This window comes from Epinephelus fuscoguttatus, linkage group LG12 (genome assembly GCF_011397635.1).
Source record: "Epinephelus fuscoguttatus linkage group LG12, E.fuscoguttatus.final_Chr_v1".
In the NCBI taxonomy this organism is placed as follows: domain Eukaryota; kingdom Metazoa; phylum Chordata; class Actinopteri; order Perciformes; family Serranidae; genus Epinephelus; species Epinephelus fuscoguttatus.
This window is the reverse complement of record NC_064763.1, coordinates 16,558,112-16,578,364: the sequence shown is the minus strand read 5'-3', so window position 1 is coordinate 16,578,364 and position 20,253 is coordinate 16,558,112. Positions and strand designations below refer to the sequence as shown.

Genomic DNA, 20,253 nt, shown 5'->3' with positions numbered 1-20,253 from the left:
TAGCGGAGCAGCTAGCAGACTTTCCCCTACTCATATGAAGCCAGGATAAGTCAAGCACAAGACCATTGCTAAGACTAAATGCTATTTTGTGGGGACTTTATTGTTTTCACAATTTCTCATTTCTTACCTGTGAAATAAAAGTTAAAAAAAAGCTCAGTTTTTACAGAGAGAAATGTTTTTTAATTTAGACTAAATCCAGCTAAAATCTGTGTTTAGGCCCACTGAAGTTAGGCATTAACCTCCTTCTACTTTTGAGAAGGAAAGCTTATTTGTCGCACGCAAGCTTTTCTGCATTTAGCAACTGAGAAAAAGAAGCTTGTTGTGGACGTGCATCAAAGTTAATCTACTTCTAAAACACAAGAAAACTCCAAGAAGTGGATTGATGATTAAATTCTCCACCGGGATAAATCAGCAGCATTGTGGTTGGAAACATTTGCTGTTTTCTTATCTAAAGCGTCTGTCTTTGCAGACTGTTATTGGCATAACAGTAGAAGTGGCCTCAGCCTTAAAGTGGCCCGATACTTTCATTAATTGACATCAGACAAAGTAATCTGATGAATACAAAGTGCCCGCAGACTAGACACCCACTCATTCCCCTGACACACACACACACACACACACACACACACACACACACACACACACACAGAGCAGATGTTTCACGTAATGGGAGCACAACAGGAAGAGAATTCAATTCAATTTGGCCCGAGGTCTAATAGGACATCAAGTGGAAGAGGAAGGCGATAGGGTTTCACACTGGAAGCCCATCTGTGTCCAGGCTCCCCTTCAAACCCACCTACCCAGTGATGTTGTTAGAGAGAAATGAGACAAGAGCACCCTGATGCATCGTAGGCTGTAATCACCTTCTCAAATGACACCAGAAGGCCTCGGGTTGAGAGGAAGGGGCAAAGATTTGTTTTGTTTGATGGCATTTAATGCGTGTATTGTCATTGTACAGTTTCATTGGATTTAAAAGGGATTAGGTGACTCCTGGGCAGGAGTCGGGTGACCTTCAGGCGTAACGTGAAAGTATCTGTGTCAATGTTGGTTTACAGTTCCCACGAGGTTCTCAGAGGCAACAGACCATTGTGCTATTGGCACAATATACTTTAGCAAAGTACTTTGTTCCAACAACATCCACAGTCTCCTGCTATCAGCCACTGACCTGTTCCACTACAGCATTGAAGGCTATACCTTATTTATGGTTTTATAAAATATGTTTTCTTTAGTTTATAATCACCTGAAAATAAGAATCATAGTGTTTTCATTCCCTTAGAATGAGCTGTTTAAATCTTATAAATGTCCTCCATGTTGCACCGCCATGTTTCTACAGTAATCCAAAACAGATACACCAAACACTGGCTCTAGACAGGGCCATTAGCGTTTTTGTGTTTTCATGTTGGCCACCGTAGTTAGCAGCCCCTCCACAACGGGATGCTCAATGTCAGAAAGACACAGGGGCCAGTTGCACAAAGCACCTTAAGTTAACATTCTTCTTAAAGTCCGAGTTAAGGTATCCTTGAACAAAATTTGGTTGCACAAAACATCCTCAAGTGTTCTCCTTAAGGTTTCCTTAAAATGTTTACTGAGGGATTTAAGTTTTTCTCCCTATCTTTGTCTTATACTTAAGGAATGTCTTAAAGTTTGTTCCACCGTTGCACAAAGAGCCTTGGTAAACACAGTTAGGACAAAAACATAACGTACCTCTGACTCCATCGTAACGGCAACATTGTTTAGTTTATAGAGATGAATGAGAAAAATTAAGGCATCACAAGAAGAGTGTTATACAACCAGGAGAACCCAATGGACTCACTTAATGAAAGTGATTTTGCACTTTAAATTTTACCAGAAGTCAGTTTATGATTGTGACCGTCTGGGGCTGAGACACTCAACTTTCCAAAGCTGCGCTCCTCCAGCCCCTTTACAGTTAATGATTGCTCTGCAATTTTATTCAATGGGATTTTTCCAGGCAGTTATTAGCAAGGAATTTCAGGGAAGGGAGTTTCCACATGTAGTCCTATTAAAACAAACTGAACTCAGTCCTCTGAGGACGCATTCACACTGGGACCATTTAGTCTGCTTTAAACAAACCCTGATCTGCTTCCACGGATAGTTAGGTTTGTTTGGAGTGAACCCGAACTGTGGTGCGGACCAAATGAGCAAACCCTGGTCTGCTTGAAAACTGGGGGTCGCGGTTCACTTGCAAGTGAACCCTGGTGGGGCTCGCTTACAGTGGGAAATGCAAAGGGACTATCCAGCAAAAATTGAGGAAGTGAACCAAAGAAAGGAAGTGACGTAGAGCGCAGTGCATTTTGGGTAGAAAGAAAAACAAAGCCAACAGCGCAAACCGGGAGTAGCGGAGGTAAGCAAAGAAAAAGTTAGAAATGGTCTTGTGGGCAGACGTGGAGTAGTGAGGATGTGCAAGTGCTTATTGAGGACTATCAGAGGACTATATATATATCGCAGTTGCTTGTGGCCAATCGATAAGACGGGTTTTCTTGTTCCCCATGCTTTTTTTCTTCCTGGTCAGTGGTCGCTTCGGGCAATACCACCCCCAAATAAGCAGCTGTTGCAACTACATGATGTTGGCTTCATTTGCTGTTTCATGTATTCTACATTCCATATCTGGAGACTCACAGTATCTTTCGTAGACCAAACTATTCCTCGTCCTGTGTCCTCGCAAGCGTTTCGGGTTGACGTGATTTCATCCGTTTTTCCAGGCACCCCAGTGCAACAGCATGTGATCTGGAGGGCTCAATACAATGGCGAAGAGCAAAGCTAATCTGGAGCGCTTTGTGTTCACAGTGCACAGGTTAAGCAAACCACACTGGTGGACTTGAAGCGAACTGAGTCTCAGGAGGTGGTCTGAGTTTGGTTTGCTTTGAGTTCTTTTAGGGTGTTCACATATGTGCAAAAAATGCTGAGTCACAGCTTTGAGTCTGCTTCGAGGGCTGAAAAGGACCGAGTGTGAACACGCCCCAAGTCTTCAGTGTCATACTTGAGGAGCAAACGTAAGGTGCTTTCTGCAACTGGCCCAAGATTTTTAAGGCGAAACTGATTTATTCCATGTTTTTACCACTTTAAATCATTATTTGTTTAAGGGAAGAAAGGATCTGTGGATAATTCAGTTCCTGGTAAAAACCTCCTGAACATCTGGATCTTAAGTTATCAGAGAAAAAGGGGAGCACGCATTAGCAGGGCTGGGCTAGTGGCCTGTCTGCGACGGGCCAAACAGAGTCAGAGAAACATTAATTTGTAATGTGAAACTGCTTTATTCAGTGTTTTTAGCGTTTTTAATCATCTGGTTTGTTTGTTTTGAAGAGGAAGAGACCTCTGTGGATAATTCAGCTCCCGTTAAAAAGCTCCTTAACAGAGAACACTGAAAGACTCCTAGCTGGGAGTTCAAGTTTCAGCTGGTTGCATTCTTCTACACACTGCTCCTTTAAAGGGTAACTTTGGTATGTTTCACCTTGGGCCCTGTTTTTTCATGTTTTATGACTAATAGGAACAGCAGTTTCTGAAACTGGTCCAGTATTGAGCAAGACAGCTGCAAAACAAGCTGCTGTGTAACCACTCAAAGCTTAGGCATCCTCCGTGTACAGTATGTCCACTAAAAGTGTTTGTTTTGGCTACTGACAGGCTCAGATTATTATTCTCAATGTCTGTCAACATTTTGGGAAGGATCACTACAGAGATTTTTGATAAAGAGTAAGATCCTCAGAAACAGCCCCAAAATCACAATCACTAAAGCCACCAGATGCCATTTAAATAAACAGTAATTTTATATTATAACAAGACAGTAAGTGACAAATCATATGTCTCTGATAGAACACAGTTACAGAATATATCTTTGTTGTTGTCATTATAATATAAAAAGACCACGAAGACAGCAGGGCTATTTAATACACATTTATCACAGCAGATGGAGAGGAAATCAATGTTCTGCCACAATATGAGGAGAAGATATGACTTTTCCTCAGAGACAGCCCTCCAGAGTATGTTGATATTGAGATTTTGAAAAGAAAAGAGATTCTGGAAATCTCCTATAATTTGTTAAAAATAATGAATATTGACTTTTGTAAAACATTTGTTCAGATGTTCAGAGAGTCACAGCCAAAGGCAGCAACACATCTAAAAACACATCTCCATAACCAGCATAGTGTAAACTGTTTTGATCGTGTTTGGAGGATTTTCATCTTATTTCAATAAAGACTGAGATGATATCTTGTATCAAGCCGGGATTATTGTTCAAAAAAAAGTAAAAATGAGAGAAGTCACAATCAGTCCTGTGTGGAGAGAGGTCCTGTCCCTTTGAATTTGAATTATTTTTGTGTATTTTACCAATTTCCTGGGGTAATTGCTTCACGTCGCCAAACTGCATCTCACACTTCACTTACTCTCTGCTCCTGCTGCACCCTGTTTGAGTTGATCCAACAGCTAGATTATATTGCACATCACTGATGATGCAAACAGCCACATATTGCGCTGTTATTGTCTCGCACGCACTCAAATAATGCCAGCAAGCTGTTGTGGAGCCACAGTTTTACCTTAAGTTCCCTGATGTGGCCCCGCAGCCTCCCTGTGTTTAAATGAACAGATGCAGGGGAGGGAAGCAGTCGAGTCGGAGGCAAACTGCTTTCAAAACTAAATTACCATTTTAAAAAAAACAAAAAAACAGCAGCAAGCTGGAAACCATTTTGTTTTGGGTTGTTTGGCCAGCAGCAGGTGCTTGTGGAACACATGGAGACATTTCTTTAAGAGCCTTGCTCAAGGACACCTCAACAGTAGTCTGGGAGGCAGGGGGAAACGTTATACATTCACTTTTAAAAGTCCCAGCAGGTTTGAGCGTTCAGGTTTCCTCTGAGCTGTAGGCAACTGCTGCCTCGAGACACAGTGAAGGAGACGTGGTCTGTAATGCTCCTGCAATATCTTCTAACTTTTTAAACACAGCAATAAAATACAGCTTTGGTATTAACATTGGCAGACATGCTCGGTGTATATCCATCTACGTGAGGCCCATATTCTCCTCTTTCCTGAGGCAAGGATTGGCAGCAGAGTCTCGCAGTGTTGCTATGTTGTCATGCGACCGGTAAAATATACAGTAATGGTGGGAGATTTGAACGGTGGCTCCGCGTTTGGACCCGGGAGAGAGTGAGGCAGATGGCGCTCTGGTGGAGGAGCCCTTAAGGAAGCTTGTGGAATGCTGTGCATGTTTGTCGCTTTTAATGTTGATCAAGGCGAAAGCAGCTCTACTTTCCAAACACACACACACACACACACACACACACACACACACACACGCATTCCTGCGAGGTGGAGAGCTTTTGGTCGATAAAGACTAGACAGCCTCTAAGTAGCCTCTCTCATCATTATAGTTCCTCCAGCCTTCTCTATGGCTACGACTGCTCATTTGTAAGTGCGGGATGTTTCCCCGGCTGCGGCTTCATCTTTTGTTGCCCGCACTGTTTGCCATTCAGTTTATGGGGCCCACACACACACACACACACACACACACACACACACACACACACATCCATGGATCCCTCTCGCTTTTATTATGGGAATTCCAGGCACATGTGAGAGAAGCAGGGAGGCAGTCCAGATACCCCTCCCCCCTCCGGCCGGTATCCCCTCATTCTCATGGATTTCTCATGGGGCTAAAGCAGACGAAAGGGGGGGGGGAAGGAGAGCTAGGCTAATTCATCAATAATCTTTACCTAATCCCTCCCTCTCCCCTTCTCACTCTCTTACTCTCTCCCTCTCTGCCTGGAGGCATTCAAGCAATACATCCATCCCCCGCCCCACCTCACACACACACACACATACACACACACCCAGCCCTTATACACACTTGCATACACACACACACACACACACACACCCACACAAGAGTCTGCCTGAACACGTCCAGAGGGAGAGGATGAATCGAGCTGGAGAGTGTTATTCCTTTTGCCTCCATATGTGTGTCGGTGTGTGTGTGTGTGGTGTGAGGCGAGTCCTCTGAGAGGCTGTGTGTCTTAGCTCTGACCGGGAGCTAAAATGGTGATTATAGACTAGAGACTAGGTGTGGCAAGATGGGGCGGCGTCAAAGGCTTTGTCTGTAGTTCCCGTACAGCCCACCAACCGGGAGGAGGCTCTGCCTGTCTATCAGAGTCTGTCCTGGAGCCATGCACAGTCTGGGATTGAAAGAGCTGCTGCGCGGGGCTGAACCACTCTTCAACCAAGACCCAAGCCACGGGGAATTAGACAAGCACAAGTTCAAGAAGCTCGGTGGAACCTTTGTAGCCAGATACAAGAACATGACCAAGTGAACAAACTGCCGGAGCATATTGCTTTTTTTTTTTTTCTTCTCCTTTTTACACCCTCATTTATTCTTCCTTTTGCAGCTCATGACAAAGATTTTTTTTCTAAAGAGAAACCCAGAAAAGAAGACAAACTTCTGCGGAGTGCCCACTGAGTATCAAACCTTCTGAAGAGGCTTTCCTTTTGGGGAATTTAAAAAGATCTTCTTGATTTTCTTTTTTTTTTTTTTCAGATTTAAAGGATGCGATTTCAATGATAAAACCATTTGGAATATGGGACTTTTAATCTATGATTTGGACCATGGGGACAGGAAACTGTGTTTTTGTGCTCAGCTCTGGGTAATTTTGATAAGTATGTCACATTTATTCTGTTTGTTCTGCGCTGATTTTGCCCTACTTTGATTCCACTGTCGTAACTTAGGTGTTAAGCTATGTTGACTTGTTTTTCCTCAACAAGTGCGGCGCACTGTGATGAAGTGTGTGTGCACTATTCAAACACAAACACAAGTGTCTGGTTTTATTCTGTAGCTTAGACTTGGCTTCATGTCTCCTGTGAGTTTGTATCTGTTTTAAAGATTTGGAAGAGTTTTATGTTTCAGTACAAACTGTTGAATAGCCAGACACTGATTGAATGTGTCGCTACATCTCAGACTGACAATGACAGTGTGAGCAGCATGTGTCAGTGGAATGCCGGTGCTCTGGATGCTTTACATGTCCAGTTATCATCTGATTAGTGTGTGTTGACCTTCTCCCCTTTGCCTCTTTACGGCTGACTGAGCAGACCTCTGTGACTTCCTGCTCATACTTCATTCATCGTTTTGATTCACTGACCCCTCCTCCTCATGTCTCTTTCTTCCTCACGTATTGTAACGTATTTTCTTTACTTTATTCTTTCTGTTTAAAAAAGGAAAGTATATAAAGCTTTAACCTCTCTCTCTTCTCTTTCCTCTCTTCACAGCTCTTGCAGGCAAAATCTCTCCAACCAGCTCAGATGCCCTCCTCAGCTCCTCGGCAATGACAACCAGTCCTTCACCACCCAATGTGTACCTTCCCGTCAACTTCAAAATGTCCAATGCACAACTGGCTTTCTTCTTGCGGGAGGCTCAGATCACAGGACAAACAGTTGGCGGCAGCAGCAGGAGCAGCAGTGGCCCCAGCACTGGACACCCGCTGCAGCGCTCTGAGAGTTTTGTGGTTTTCCAGACAAAAGACCTCCCAGCCATCAACATAAGCTTCGGGCCTTTTGCCCGGGACCAAGCCCTGTCCAAGGAGTTGCTCCAGCCAGCCAGTCCGCTGGATATCCCGGGCCAGCTGACAGTCAACTGGAAGGTGCGGGCCTTCATTGTCCAGGCGCGGGTATTCTCCAACAACCCCACGGTCCAGGTGTTTTTCTACATCGCCGGCCGTGACTGGGATGACTTCAAGGCTCAGGACAAGCTGCCCTGCGTCCGTCTGCACGCCTTCCGGGATGTCCGTGAAATTAAAACCTCCTGTCGCATGAAAGGCAACCTGGCACAGTGCTTGGCCCAGCTGGAGCTGCCTCCGTCCTGGTTTAACACCAATGTAGCCCCACTGGGTCGGAGGAAAGGCTCCACTGACGGGCTGCTGGATGGGCTGACCAGTGAGACCCTTCAGGCTGAGCTGTACTACACACTGCACGGGCCTAATCTGGACGGGGAGTGCAGTGAGGGCTCAGGTCATAGGGGTGGTGGTGCTTCCAGGGGAGAACCTCTGTCACAGCACCCCCTGCTGCGCATCGGGAGCATCAGCCTGTACCAGGCCAGTCAGGAGCAGCTGCTGGTGGACAAGCAGTTAGATAAGAACATGTTCCTCAGGCTGCCTGAGAAACCCCTGAAACCTGGAGAGACTCTCAAAATCTTCCTCTACTTGATGCCCAACTCCACTGTGGAGCAGTTCACCCTCAGGTAGGCCTCCTTGCTTCCAAATTCATTCCGCCTCCACTCTGAATGTCACATGTGTTAATGTGTTTATATTCATATAACATACCCTTTGGATAAAAAATTATGATCAAGCTGTTTACAAGCAGAGCAGAAGCTCATTCTGAGAATTTTCCTCCTTCCTCCATGCAATCGTGTACACAAGAGTTATTGATGAATAAATTATTTGCCCGGTTCCTGGTAGACCTCAGCCAACATTAGTCATTTCCCCTCTGTCATGAACTGCAGTCTTATATCTTCCTTTATAATTATGCTCACACATAATTGTCTGCAATTTGTCCAAGGCTTAGGCTTAAGGCTGCAGCACTGCGTGTAAACAAAGCTATGCAGTGTGGATGCTGCATCCTGTGAAGTCCCTGGTGGACAGGCTCATAAGAAACGTTGGATTTACACGTCCAAATAGCCCTCCATTAATGGCACAATTATCACAGCACTGGATGTCTTCATTACAGTCTTGATAATCAACCTCATTCAAAGCAGCATAATGAGATAAAGGTTTTTATATAACCCCCAAAATTAATTGCAGCATTTTGGGATAGCATATGATTATGGTGTGCATGTAAGTGTTGCCAGCGTTATGTAATTCCAATTCTTTCCAGCGCATGAGTTGCCATTTATGTTCATTTTAGGCCTAAAGAGCCAAATGAGCATGTAATCATATATTTCATCCTTCTCATTAATTTCTCCTTCACTGAGCCCAGTGATGTGCCAGCAGTAATTAAAGTCAGGTAAGATAAAACAGGAGAGGACAGGGTTAACGTGTGGCAGTGCTGCACGGTTCACCTTTTGAAGTGGTGGCTTAACATCCAGAGATTTCTCTTTTTCCTCTCGGGACAGGATTGTATGAATAATTTGCAATGAACTGCTACTCAAAGCAGAGTGTGTTTAAAAGCACAAGGCCTGCGCTGTTTGACCAGGTAATGGTCGTGGATCACATATTAAAAGGGCTCGCTACAGTGTACTCGCTACAGTGTACAGTATTCTCACACAGAGAGCAAACCGAGGCTATAATGTGGGCCAAAATATTATCATCGGTTAGTTTTATCATTTCTACATATGTCGACTACAGTCACAGCATGTTTCCTCTTCACAATAATAATAACTGGTGCTCATTATCTAACATCCTCATGACTTGTAATTAAAAGCCAAATATTTCACATGCCAGTTGAAGGATATTTAAATCTATAATCTATAATCTATCTCTGTTCTCATAACATTAAAGGTCCAGTGTGTAGGATTTAAGGTGATATACTGGCAGAAATAGAATATATTATAATAAGTATGTTTTCTTTAGTGTATAATCACCTGAGAATAAGGATCATTGTGTTTTTGTGACCTTAGAATGAGCCGTTTATATCTATATAGAGAGCAGGTTCCCTGTCTATAGAGATTGCCATGTTGCACTGCCATGTTTCTACAGTAGCCCAGAATGGACAAACCAGGCACTGGCTCTAGATGGGGCTATTCACGTATTTGCGCCAGCAACTGTAGTTAGCAGCCCCTCCGTGAAAAGCAGCATCAGAAATTCACTGTTTTTTTAATGTAAAACTGCTTTAACCATTGTTTCCAACAATGTTCAAACCCACAGAAATTTATAATTTTATTTATGGACACAGTTCATGTCATTTGGTCACTGACATCATTTCCGCCAGCAGAAGTTGTCATATTGACTTTTTATTCAGTTTAAAGCTAAATTTTTATTATACACTTTTTTAGGTCTTGTTTTTAAGTATATATTTTAACCAGATGAAAGATTTCTGTCTTTGGATGTTTGGATCTGAAGTTATCAGAGAGACAAGCTGAGCTCGGCTCCAACCCCTGCTGTGCCAAATAGTGTCAGAGAAGCACTCGTTTTTACCGTGAAACTTCTTTATTCAGTGCTTTTACCAGTTTAAATCACCGAGTCTGTTTTTGTTTCGGAGAGGAGGAGACCTCTGCTGATAATTCAGCTCCCGCTAAAAACCTCCTGAACATCTGTGTCTTAAGTTATTAGAGAGAAAAGGTAAGCACACATTAACAGGTGCTGGACTAGCAGCCCGTCTGTGACAAGCCAAACAGCATGAAACCGCTTTGGTCAGTGTTTTCCCCAGTTTTAATCACCTGGTCTAATTGTTTTGAGAGAAAGAGACCTCTGTGGATAATTTGGCTCCTGGTACCAACCTCTTGAAGGATGAACACTCAGTCCATTAACATGACATTAGAGAAAATTGATTTATTGTGTTAGCCCGACTAAAACCGGACTTTTAAGAGACATGTAAACATGATAGTCCAACTTAAATTATTGTAAATTGGATTTCTCAGCCGGACTAACGCACCCAGATAAGGCCATGGGGAGTCGAATTACTCCAGCATGTATACAGTCCATCAGACCCAAACAGGCCAAGGTGCTCTGCGCATGCGCCACAGTTTCCACCCCGGGCTTTGACCGTGGAGTCAAATAGCATTAATTGTGTAACAGAAGAAGAAGCCGGTAACAACATGGCAAACTCTACATCCAGAGCCGTGCAGTTTTAGACGGACGAAATGCACAGAGCTGTAAAGTTGTCCACCATGGTACCAGTTTGCCGCTAGCTAACGGTAGCTAACTTGTTAGTTGATAGTTTGGTCTGTGACGTAATCGGTCAACTGGAAAAAAGTCCAGTACTAACAAGCCGAAAGGGGGCATATCTCCATCTATCATAGCAGAGTCAGAAAAACTTCAGTGAATCAATCGATTCCCCTCCTGAGCTTGTATACTGGGACAAGGAAAGTAGTCCAATTAAATAGCCTAGTCCAGCCATAACCACATCTCGACTGAAATGAGCATGAAACGTACTGACTGAAGAGATCTTAACTCGGAGTTCACGCTTGGCACATGGTGGTAGTTTAAGCTGGGTGCTATCTGCAATCCTCACCACTACATGCCACTAAATCCTATGAATCCTACACACTGTAACAAACTGTAAAGCCCTCTCTCGTCACTGCACGTTTTATTTGAAGGCTGGTTGGCCATCTTTGACCTGTCGTAGGCTCATTCATTGGTATTTTTTCACTCATAAAGCCACACTGAGTTAACTCCTTTCATACATTTGCACCTTGATTGAACAGAGATTTGACTGTAGCTACAGTCTGAGATCTCAAGATCCAGTCTTATTGTCTGTTCTTAGTGCACAGATTGAGGTTTGAAAGAAAGGTCTCTGCTCCACTCACTCAGGATAACCTTCAAAAAAGATAAACTAAGAGAGTTGGTCTGTTTGTGATTTTTAAAGCTCTCATAAGTATGAGGGTGAATTAATTGCTTGGTGCTTGTCATTGTGCATGGGTGGTTCAATATTTCTACATGTTGCTGTATATCTTATGTTTTTTATCGTGGTTATTGTTGTTTGTCTCTAGCTTTTTCTTATTCATTGTTTTGACATGGTCTCCCTTGCAAAAGAGATGGTTGGACTGGTCGGACTCACCTGGTTAAATTTGGATTCACTAAGAAATAAAACACTGCTCCTTTAAATTCTATAATAACAATACCATTTACCATGATTAACTACAAAATAGCATTTAATGAGCAATCTATTCAGTTGACTTCTGTAGTGCTGGAATAAAAGCAATGATTGAATTTACAGTAAATGTATGCAATTTGTTCTCCCATTGCAAATGCATCCAAATTGTCGTCATTTTATTAGCATATAAATGACAAAAACCCATCAAACTGAAATAAAAGAGCTTTATCTGGGTACGTCCTGTACATCCAGGAGCAGTCACAAGCTTTCATGTGTTTTAATTAGCATAATATAAAATGAAAAAATGGGTTTTTAAATGGGTTGACATGACAGGACATAATATTTAATGATTCAAGTGTCAATTTGGTGTGTTACAAACAAACAACCAGTAGTGGCTATTAATTTACAAGTTGTATTTTCGGTCTTCCTCAGTCCCTCCACGGCTCTGCCATTGTTCCCTCTTTTCTCAGAACATCAATATTTGTTTTTATATTCTCTGACATTAGAGCTGTGTCTCCAGAAGGACCATAATAGCTGTTACAGTGAAAAATATTTGGCAGTGTTAAATTTCTGACTTTGACCCTCTGCCTATGGAAACAGAGCTGAGGATGCACGAGGCCCAGCTCAGCTCTCTGGTCCCTGCACCGCTCTCCTCTCCTCGGCTGTCAACACAGTATTCAGGGTTAGAGAATAAATGATTATTTGCACTTGACAAAGCTTGAGGAAAGTTAAGTGTTTCGCTGCTCGTAGGCTAGGCAGCAGGGAAGAATGGAAACGCAAGGAGAATATTACCGACTACCTCAGCAACGATGATGAAACACACTGTAAATATGATTGTTGTAATCTTAGCCGAAGCTCTTGCAGACTGAAATTTGGAGATTTGTGGGATATTAATTAAGCCTCAATAACTCAATAAGCTCCGAGCAAAAACCAGGATAAATTCCCCCCTGCAGGAGTGGTTTATTAATAGTCATTCCTCACATTTCAGTTGGAGAAATCCCCTAATAATAAACCCAGACTTCTAACATCTAAAGGTTAAGACCCAAACCAATCAAAGTAGTGGTGGCAGCTGTTCACTTTTTGTAACTGGAGTCAGAATTTGAACTTCCAACTACCTCAACAAAAGGAAAAGTAAACACATTCGATCAACTTTATTCTTCATAGTCTGTTGACCTTGACACCAACCTCATAGCAGCTTATTGATGCATTTGTCAATAAAGATACTAATGTATCTTAACATCATCCTTATGTACTCAAATAAAAGTACAATTATTCCCATAAAAATGGCTCAATCAAGTCTAAGTAAAAACGTACCGAGTTCGTGAATTATTTAAAGTACAAGTTACTCTTTGTCAGGGCTGCCCCTGACTGAGAATTTTCCTAGTCGACCAATAGTTGCCATTTAGGGCCATTAGTCGACTAGTCACCCGCGTGTTTACGATATTAATTTAATTATTGAATGATATATTTTGGGCGGGGCAACACAATGGTTTGACACACACTGAGTGAGCCGCCTGTTAATGACGCTGTGGGCTAATGGGCATGTAGCTACTTCCATGTTTCAGATGATACGTCATGTTTGTAGTCGACCAATGAAGATGAGTTTACATATCACCTTGGGTTCGTCCTTCACCTTCTCAAAATGATCCCAAACTTTGGATTTCCTGCCCAACATGTTATTAACTAGCCTGTGGAATAACCGCAGGTACCAGCCCTGGAAATTAACCTGACTCCTGTCTGACTGCTGAGCGTGGCCTCTTCCTGTGTCTGTCCTTTCAAATTAAATTCCCACATGGTCTAGCCATATAGGTTTTGATTTGTTTATTTATTTTTTGGATTTATTATTTTCTGCAACTAAGCCAAAGATGTATACAAGGATTATCACTGGAAGCTTCCTCTTGATCTAGGTTTTGCTCCATCATCATCACATCGTAGTCCAAAACCAGATGGTGCTTCTTTTTCTTCCAGGCAGCTGGAAGCCTTACATCTGCAGTAGAGGTGCTCTTCGCATTTAGAGCAGACTAGTTGTAACAAAGATATAAATGTAGTGATGTAAAAAATGGCTCGAAAATATTTTATTTTTTTGTTCATCCTTTATTTAACCATAAAGCTCCCATTGAGATACAAGGTCTCTTCAGCAGCAGTTACAGTTACAACAGTAAGAAAATAAATTGTGTCTCATATTAAAACACATACAATACATGAAGCAACACAAGGGGAAAAATAGTAAGAGAAAGAATGACAAAACAATGACGTCAATACACAATCCACCAAGGTCAAGGACTGTATAAAGCAGCAACATGTTTCCTTCAAGGCCGTTTGTACTTGAGTAGAGAGTAGAACTGCAATTTTAAAAAAAGGAACAGGAAAAAAATAATGTTTTACTTTTTCACTCAGGTGTGTTAATGATAACCCACCAGATTATAAGTATATTGCAGAAAAGGTGTTAAAACCTGCCGTGTGTCACCCTACAAACACGGTCTTATACAGACAAAACACTGATTAGTTTTTTTGTTTTTTTTTTAAATTGGAAACAATTTAATGCCTCTTTGTGTACGAGATGCCTCTGTATAATTTAATGAATAATCAACAAAATCAGGCTCTCTCCTTGACTCTGGGCTGATGTGATTACATCTGTTGTTTGCAGATAAAAGACCTCAGAGTGCATTCATCAGCCGATCACAATTCAGATGATGGACAGTTACGGTATAATCAGCCTGTTTCACTTTGAGAACAAATTGTGTTTTGAAAAGCTGAGCTAAAGGCCACATTAACCTGCGTCTCACCAATTGACAAGGCAGTGATTATAATGTGTTTTGGAGGGGGCTCACCCCCCCCCCCCAGTATTCTGTTGCTAAAAATGTTCCCTCCAATATAAAGAGAGTAATCTACATTTAAAAAATGCACCACTGTCCGAAATAATCATGAGCAAATCACAATAGAGTGCCCCAGGAATGATTTTGCACTCACGGTTCTGTCGTCTCAAAGTCAGTGGGTTTTTGGTTAGATGCCTGACATAAGGTCTGTGGTTAACACAAGCTGAAGAGACTGCCACACTGACCAGCCGGACCAGACTGGCCGACCTGTATGCTCTCACTCAGTGGATGGATGATGTCACAGGAAGTTTTGTGGTAGATTACTATGGCAATCTTACAAAGGAGGATGACACTTCAACAGTTTCCTCCAGTTTGTTTTGATATCTGAGCTAAGGTTAGCTAATGCGCTAAAAAGTTTACGGAGAAATCCAATATTCCTCTTTATCCCTCCCCAGTTTCTGATGAGTTGGACATGATAACCCTTGATACACATAACGTTATTCATCCCTACAACAGGAAATACTTTTTCCCTAACCTGATATGAAGTGTGTGCTGCACATGTGAGCATTTTTGATGATCCCCTCCATCCAGTCCTTTGGTCTTATCACATTTAACCCTAGTTGTCTTTGTTTTTGTTGACGGGCAGTGGTGGCCGGCATGTGATGAAATTAAAGTTTTGAATCAGGACTCCTTCTATTCTGGCTCCCAATAACACAATGAGATGACATTTTAAGACTATGTAGCCTACAGCCCTGTGGGGGAGAGTCATGTTTTGCCTCCAGCTAACAAACAGACGTCATTGTGACGTCTGTCCTAAATGGGTCTATATAACATCCCCATAATCCAAAACAAGACAAAAATATAGATTCTATAATTCTTTTTCTGTTAACTAAAGAAAAACAGTTTTTATATCTGCACAGAAAGCCAAGTATTGTCTTCAGTTAAACTAACGAAAAAGGCCATTATTATTACTACTAGTTCTAGTATTAAGGTGTGCTGCAGTTATGTGTGTAGTTTGTCCAAGTGGAGTTGCCGTACCCCAGCAAAACACGGCTCACAGGCATTTTCAGTTAATGTTAATGTCTTTATTAAATTATATTTGTCAGATACCCTCCATGAAGTCTGAGTAAGTGTCATTTATCATTTATGTTGCACTGTATGTGTAATTTATGTAGACAGTATTTGCTTTCTGTATTGCATATTTGTTCAGTGCACTGTATAGCTGTACTTGTTTATGATAAATAATATAATATAGTAGGAAATGAGTTTTCAAATCTTTGGGGGACCCTCTTGCAGATTTGTTCCTCCCTTAGTGTTAGCTTCATGATGACAGCCTCACTAGTTAATGACATTTCTGGTCTCGAGGCGGCTAATATCTAAAATTAACTGATGACTTAATAATCTGGATTTGTTTTTTTGTGTGTATATTTTAAGACATTCACTCAGTCGTCCCTCTTGTAGCCAGACGAGAGTGCTAACCATTCATTATCAAAGTCCCAGCCCCCAAGAATCCCAAGCATTTGTCTTCACACCGTCAGAGCAACATTTACACTCCTTAAGACTCCCTCACTGTAAAATGTATGATCTAGTGTCAGTCATAATACTCCGCTCTCACAAAGCTACATTACACAGAGTCTCTGCCTGACAGTGCTCTTCACTTTTACTTATGTGCGCCTTCATGTGGAATCTAGATTACAAAATATTTCATTAAATCAGAGAAAAAGTGTTGCTGTGGGAATCCGTCAGTCAAGACGTGGTGTGACAAACTTACAGCGAGGCTTTGTAGTACAAGAGGAAGGCTTTGTCATATCCCCTGCCTCTTGAAACATTTAGCTGACCATGTTAGCATCCACACACCACTGCAACTCTCAGGCAGACTGCCTCTCTGAGCCCCTTGCAGGGATGGAAATGAGGAGTGATGAAGCCGGAGAGTTAAAAAAGAGATGGGGCAGGGAGAAGAAAGGCCAGCTCGAACCTCCTGAGCGACTCAACTCAATAGGGTGTGAATTCAATAGTTCTGGAAGCCAACTGTCGAGTTGTCCCCTCGCATTGAGGAAGATGATTAAAGATGCAATAAGAAGCGTCTTTAAAGATGAATCAGAAGGCTTCCTCTTTTTCGTCTGAGTCTCCCTTTGCCTCTATCATTCCTACCAATTTCTCTCCTTTTCAGTCGTCCGACTTTGAAGATCTTTGACTTGTTATGCAGATGATGGCGTGCCAGGCAGACAGAGGGCAGCGCCGGCCACTTGTGGAATCTGCCCCAGTTATCCCGCGGCCACAGCAGCGCTGTCAGATATGTGCGCCGTGTGTGCCTGCATGAGTACATGTCATGCCGTGGGATGGGGAGTAGTGGTGTGTCAAATTTGGTTACCATGGCAATGCAATAATAATGTGTGTTGCTGTTTTTAATGTTATTCGGCATACTCTGTTTGTCATGGTGCAGAATGATATGGCGTTTCTGGATGAGCTTCTTTTCATACTGTAAACATCATTTAAAAATCATGTCTTTAATCATCTGCAGTTTTTTCTGCTCACCCTCACAGATTAATATGTAGTGCCACAATAGTGACTCCATCAATACGTGGTTCATGAAAGGTGCTTTACGTCTGTGGTTGCCCAACCATTTTCCTTAAGGGACCCAATTTTTTTTATTGAGTAAACTGACGACCCCTGACGAAGTGACATATTTTATGAATATTTTATATTAAATTCAATGCATAGTAATAACAGTACAGAACATTTGATAAACGGTACAATAAAACCAAACAGTGAATGGAATAACTGCGGGAACTTTGTGTAACACAAGGGATTTGGATTAATTTTAAGCAATATTTCTTGTGACTATTTGACCAGAGTCCTTATTATTTCAAGGAACTGTGAAAACTTTATGGTGGTTATTTCCTTTTATATATCTCTTACATGTTCAATCTCTCAGTCAAAGTCTGTGCAGATTAATTTGGATTGATGTTTGAGTGCTGCTTGGGTGAAGACTGACTTAGCCTTGGCCGCCCTGGCTGCCCGCCCCTCATGTTCTTGTGTTGCAGGGGGAAAAACGCCACAGACAGTGATATTCTCCATAGATATTCATGATATTCTCCATAGTGCATTTTTTGTTTGTTTGAACAGAGAATTCTAATTTGAAAAGAGAATTCAAGTGTCACAACACTGGATACACTCATTTAATGAGAAGTGATGTCTAAGAAGTGCTTGGTGTTAAGTGACTTCTTAGTCAAGGTTGACAGCAAAGTATGTAGCTGGTAAAATCACAAGGATCTCACAGGAGGCCACTTGAACTACGGTATCATATTTGGTGGGAAATAGTTTAAAGTCATTGGCTGTGTCTATTTAGTTTTAGTTGCTCTTTTGGCTTATTCTCTGTATTGATAGTCTTGTCCTGACACTACAGAGGCGACTCTGTCCCCTAGAAATTATGTTTGTAAGTTACTAAACTGCTTTCTTAACTACGTGTTTGTCGCAAAGTCATCGCTGCCTGGATAATATTCAGGGACAAAGTTTCTTTGAGGTAACAAAATACTATGTCCAAGCATCAACCTTTATACCACAACTTCAGTTTCTCGTCCAGATTCCTGTCCTACATTTAATTTCAATGTCAAGCCCTTTTTATGCAGAGATCGCGCCATAGGGCAGCTAGGAAGTTCCATCTTTATGCAACCTTTGCATTTTTGCACAGAGCCAAACAATGGCGGCATCATGTGTGATTTTAGCATTTGCAGCATGTTGGCATTGTGGAAGTGAAAGAGGTGTGATGGGCGTGACATGTAACACAACAGCATCAGCCTCTAGTGTGATATATAACATACACATAGACAGTGTTTTATAAGTAATAACAATGGCAATAACAATCATTTACCGTCCCTGTTACATGGCAGTTGATCTTGTCCTCTACTCAGAAGGTAAGCAGGTTCCAGACCTCATTATTTCCCAGTTTGCAGACATTTTCGGCTGCTGTTCTTCTGCTTTGAGTTAGTTGCTAAATGCTATCAGCTGCTTTTTAAATCTACCACAGTATCGCACACATAGCAGATCATCAAAATTCATACCCGGCCCATCCATGGCTGTCCTTTTTACACAGACCTCCTTTTGGCACTATCACTGCCTTCATTGCAGGCTTAAAGGTGAGACGACTCTGTCCCCCAATTCCAGGATTGTACCGTTTATAAAGTACTGCAAGGCGGCATAACAATGTGAAATTCCTGCCTTGAACAGGCAGTGTAGTAAAAGGGGCTTCAGGGAAAGATAGTGATTTTGGTTAAATGTTATTTAAAAGGTAAAAAACAATAATGCTGTAGTCACTACAAGTGGATACTGTATTGCCAGATTGCCTGTTTTGGCAACTGAAATATGATGTCAGTGAACATGTTGCTAATATGTTCAGTATCAACATTTTTGTGATGTGCTAGAGACGTTAATTAGCATCATTTTGTCATTTTGTTAATAGAAAACTGACTGTCAGAAGCTAGATGACATATATGTGTAATACATGTATATGGTTAAACAAAATGACAGTTAGTGGTTGGAGTTACTCGGGGAATACTGTCATGAAAAGTACCACTTCAAATGGCTTCATATGATGCGAAATGTGGCTCTTACAGTGATGGACCCGCAGAGAATTACCAATTAGCCCCCTTTAGCTTGTTAGGGTTTCCTCACCCACAACTCTCTTCATTTCCACCTGCAGCAGACAGCTGTTTTTAGTGAAAAAAAAAAAAAAAGCTGTGATAAATCTCACTAAATTTTAAAACATAAACATGTCTTCCTACTCTGCTGTCACTCTTGACTCTTGGGACTATTTGTCACAGCTTCAAGGACACAAAGACAATTCTCCCGCTAAATACAAAGCGTTGGCCGATGGATCATTCTAAAATGCTTGTGATGTCTTTATGGTATTTTGTCATCGCAGAGCATCAGTTCTCCCTGTGCATTTACTAAAATCTGTCTCCAGATGTACTCTATACTGTGTAATGATAACTCAGGGCCTCCCTGTGTAGTGGCAAAAGATTTCTGATTGGCTGGAGGCCCAGCTGGGTCAGCTGGAGGAAATGTGCGACTGCTGATGGAACGTCTAACATGAGGCTTTCTGGGGAACTTCTACTCATACATTGCAGAGTGATAGTGATTGCCATGGCAGGATTGACACAGTGGGTCATTTTAATGAGCCCAAACTGCTGTGTGTGCTGCTTTACAATCTGACAGATCATTGAAAAGTTACTGAGTGAAGCATGATGCACTGACCATTACTGCTGCTAATGAAATGCTTATTATTTCCACTGTAACTAACTTTGCTTTGTCAAAGAGCTGCACCTGGTAGGGAGCCAGAAAGATTGGTTTATTCATATGGAGACATAGTTGTAGGATATCAAAGGGTCGAGTAAGTAGCTAAACCTGACTTTAAACAGCAGCTAGGTCACTGCGTGCATGTCAATGTAGTCAATGAGGAGCTGCCAATTTAGATTTTGATGACTCATTGACATTTTCGCTGAAGTAAACACAGCCTCGTTGCATGCACATGAACTACATTCATATTATTCTCATCTATGTGCACAGTACAAGGCTCTTGGAAACAGCGCAGTACTCCAGAGCCCTGGGTGCGACATGCAGTATTCAAATGCCCTGGCTCCAAATAAAGGCTTGAGGAGAGAAAGCGCAGTGGAAGCCAGGGAGAGTGACCCACATTCAGCAG

General features: G+C 42.0%; 1 protein-coding gene across 2 annotated transcripts in view; it reads left to right on the top strand.

Annotated features, from left to right (window-relative positions):
• Nucleotides 1-20,253, top strand: part of tmem132e (transmembrane protein 132E) — a 556,143-nt gene that overhangs the window by 382,688 nt on the left and 153,202 nt on the right. Inside the window, exons 1-2 of one of the 2 annotated variants that reach the window (XM_049591245.1) lie at nt 6,104-6,654; nt 7,261-8,227. In XM_049591245.1, coding sequence (XP_049447202.1) covers nt 6,576-6,654; nt 7,261-8,227 — 1,046 coding nt within the window. In that variant the 5' untranslated portion in view covers nt 6,104-6,575. Of the gene's footprint in view, nt 1-6,103; nt 6,655-7,260; nt 8,228-20,253 lie in introns of those variants that run through there. The other variant, XM_049591246.1, reaches the window with a different exon arrangement.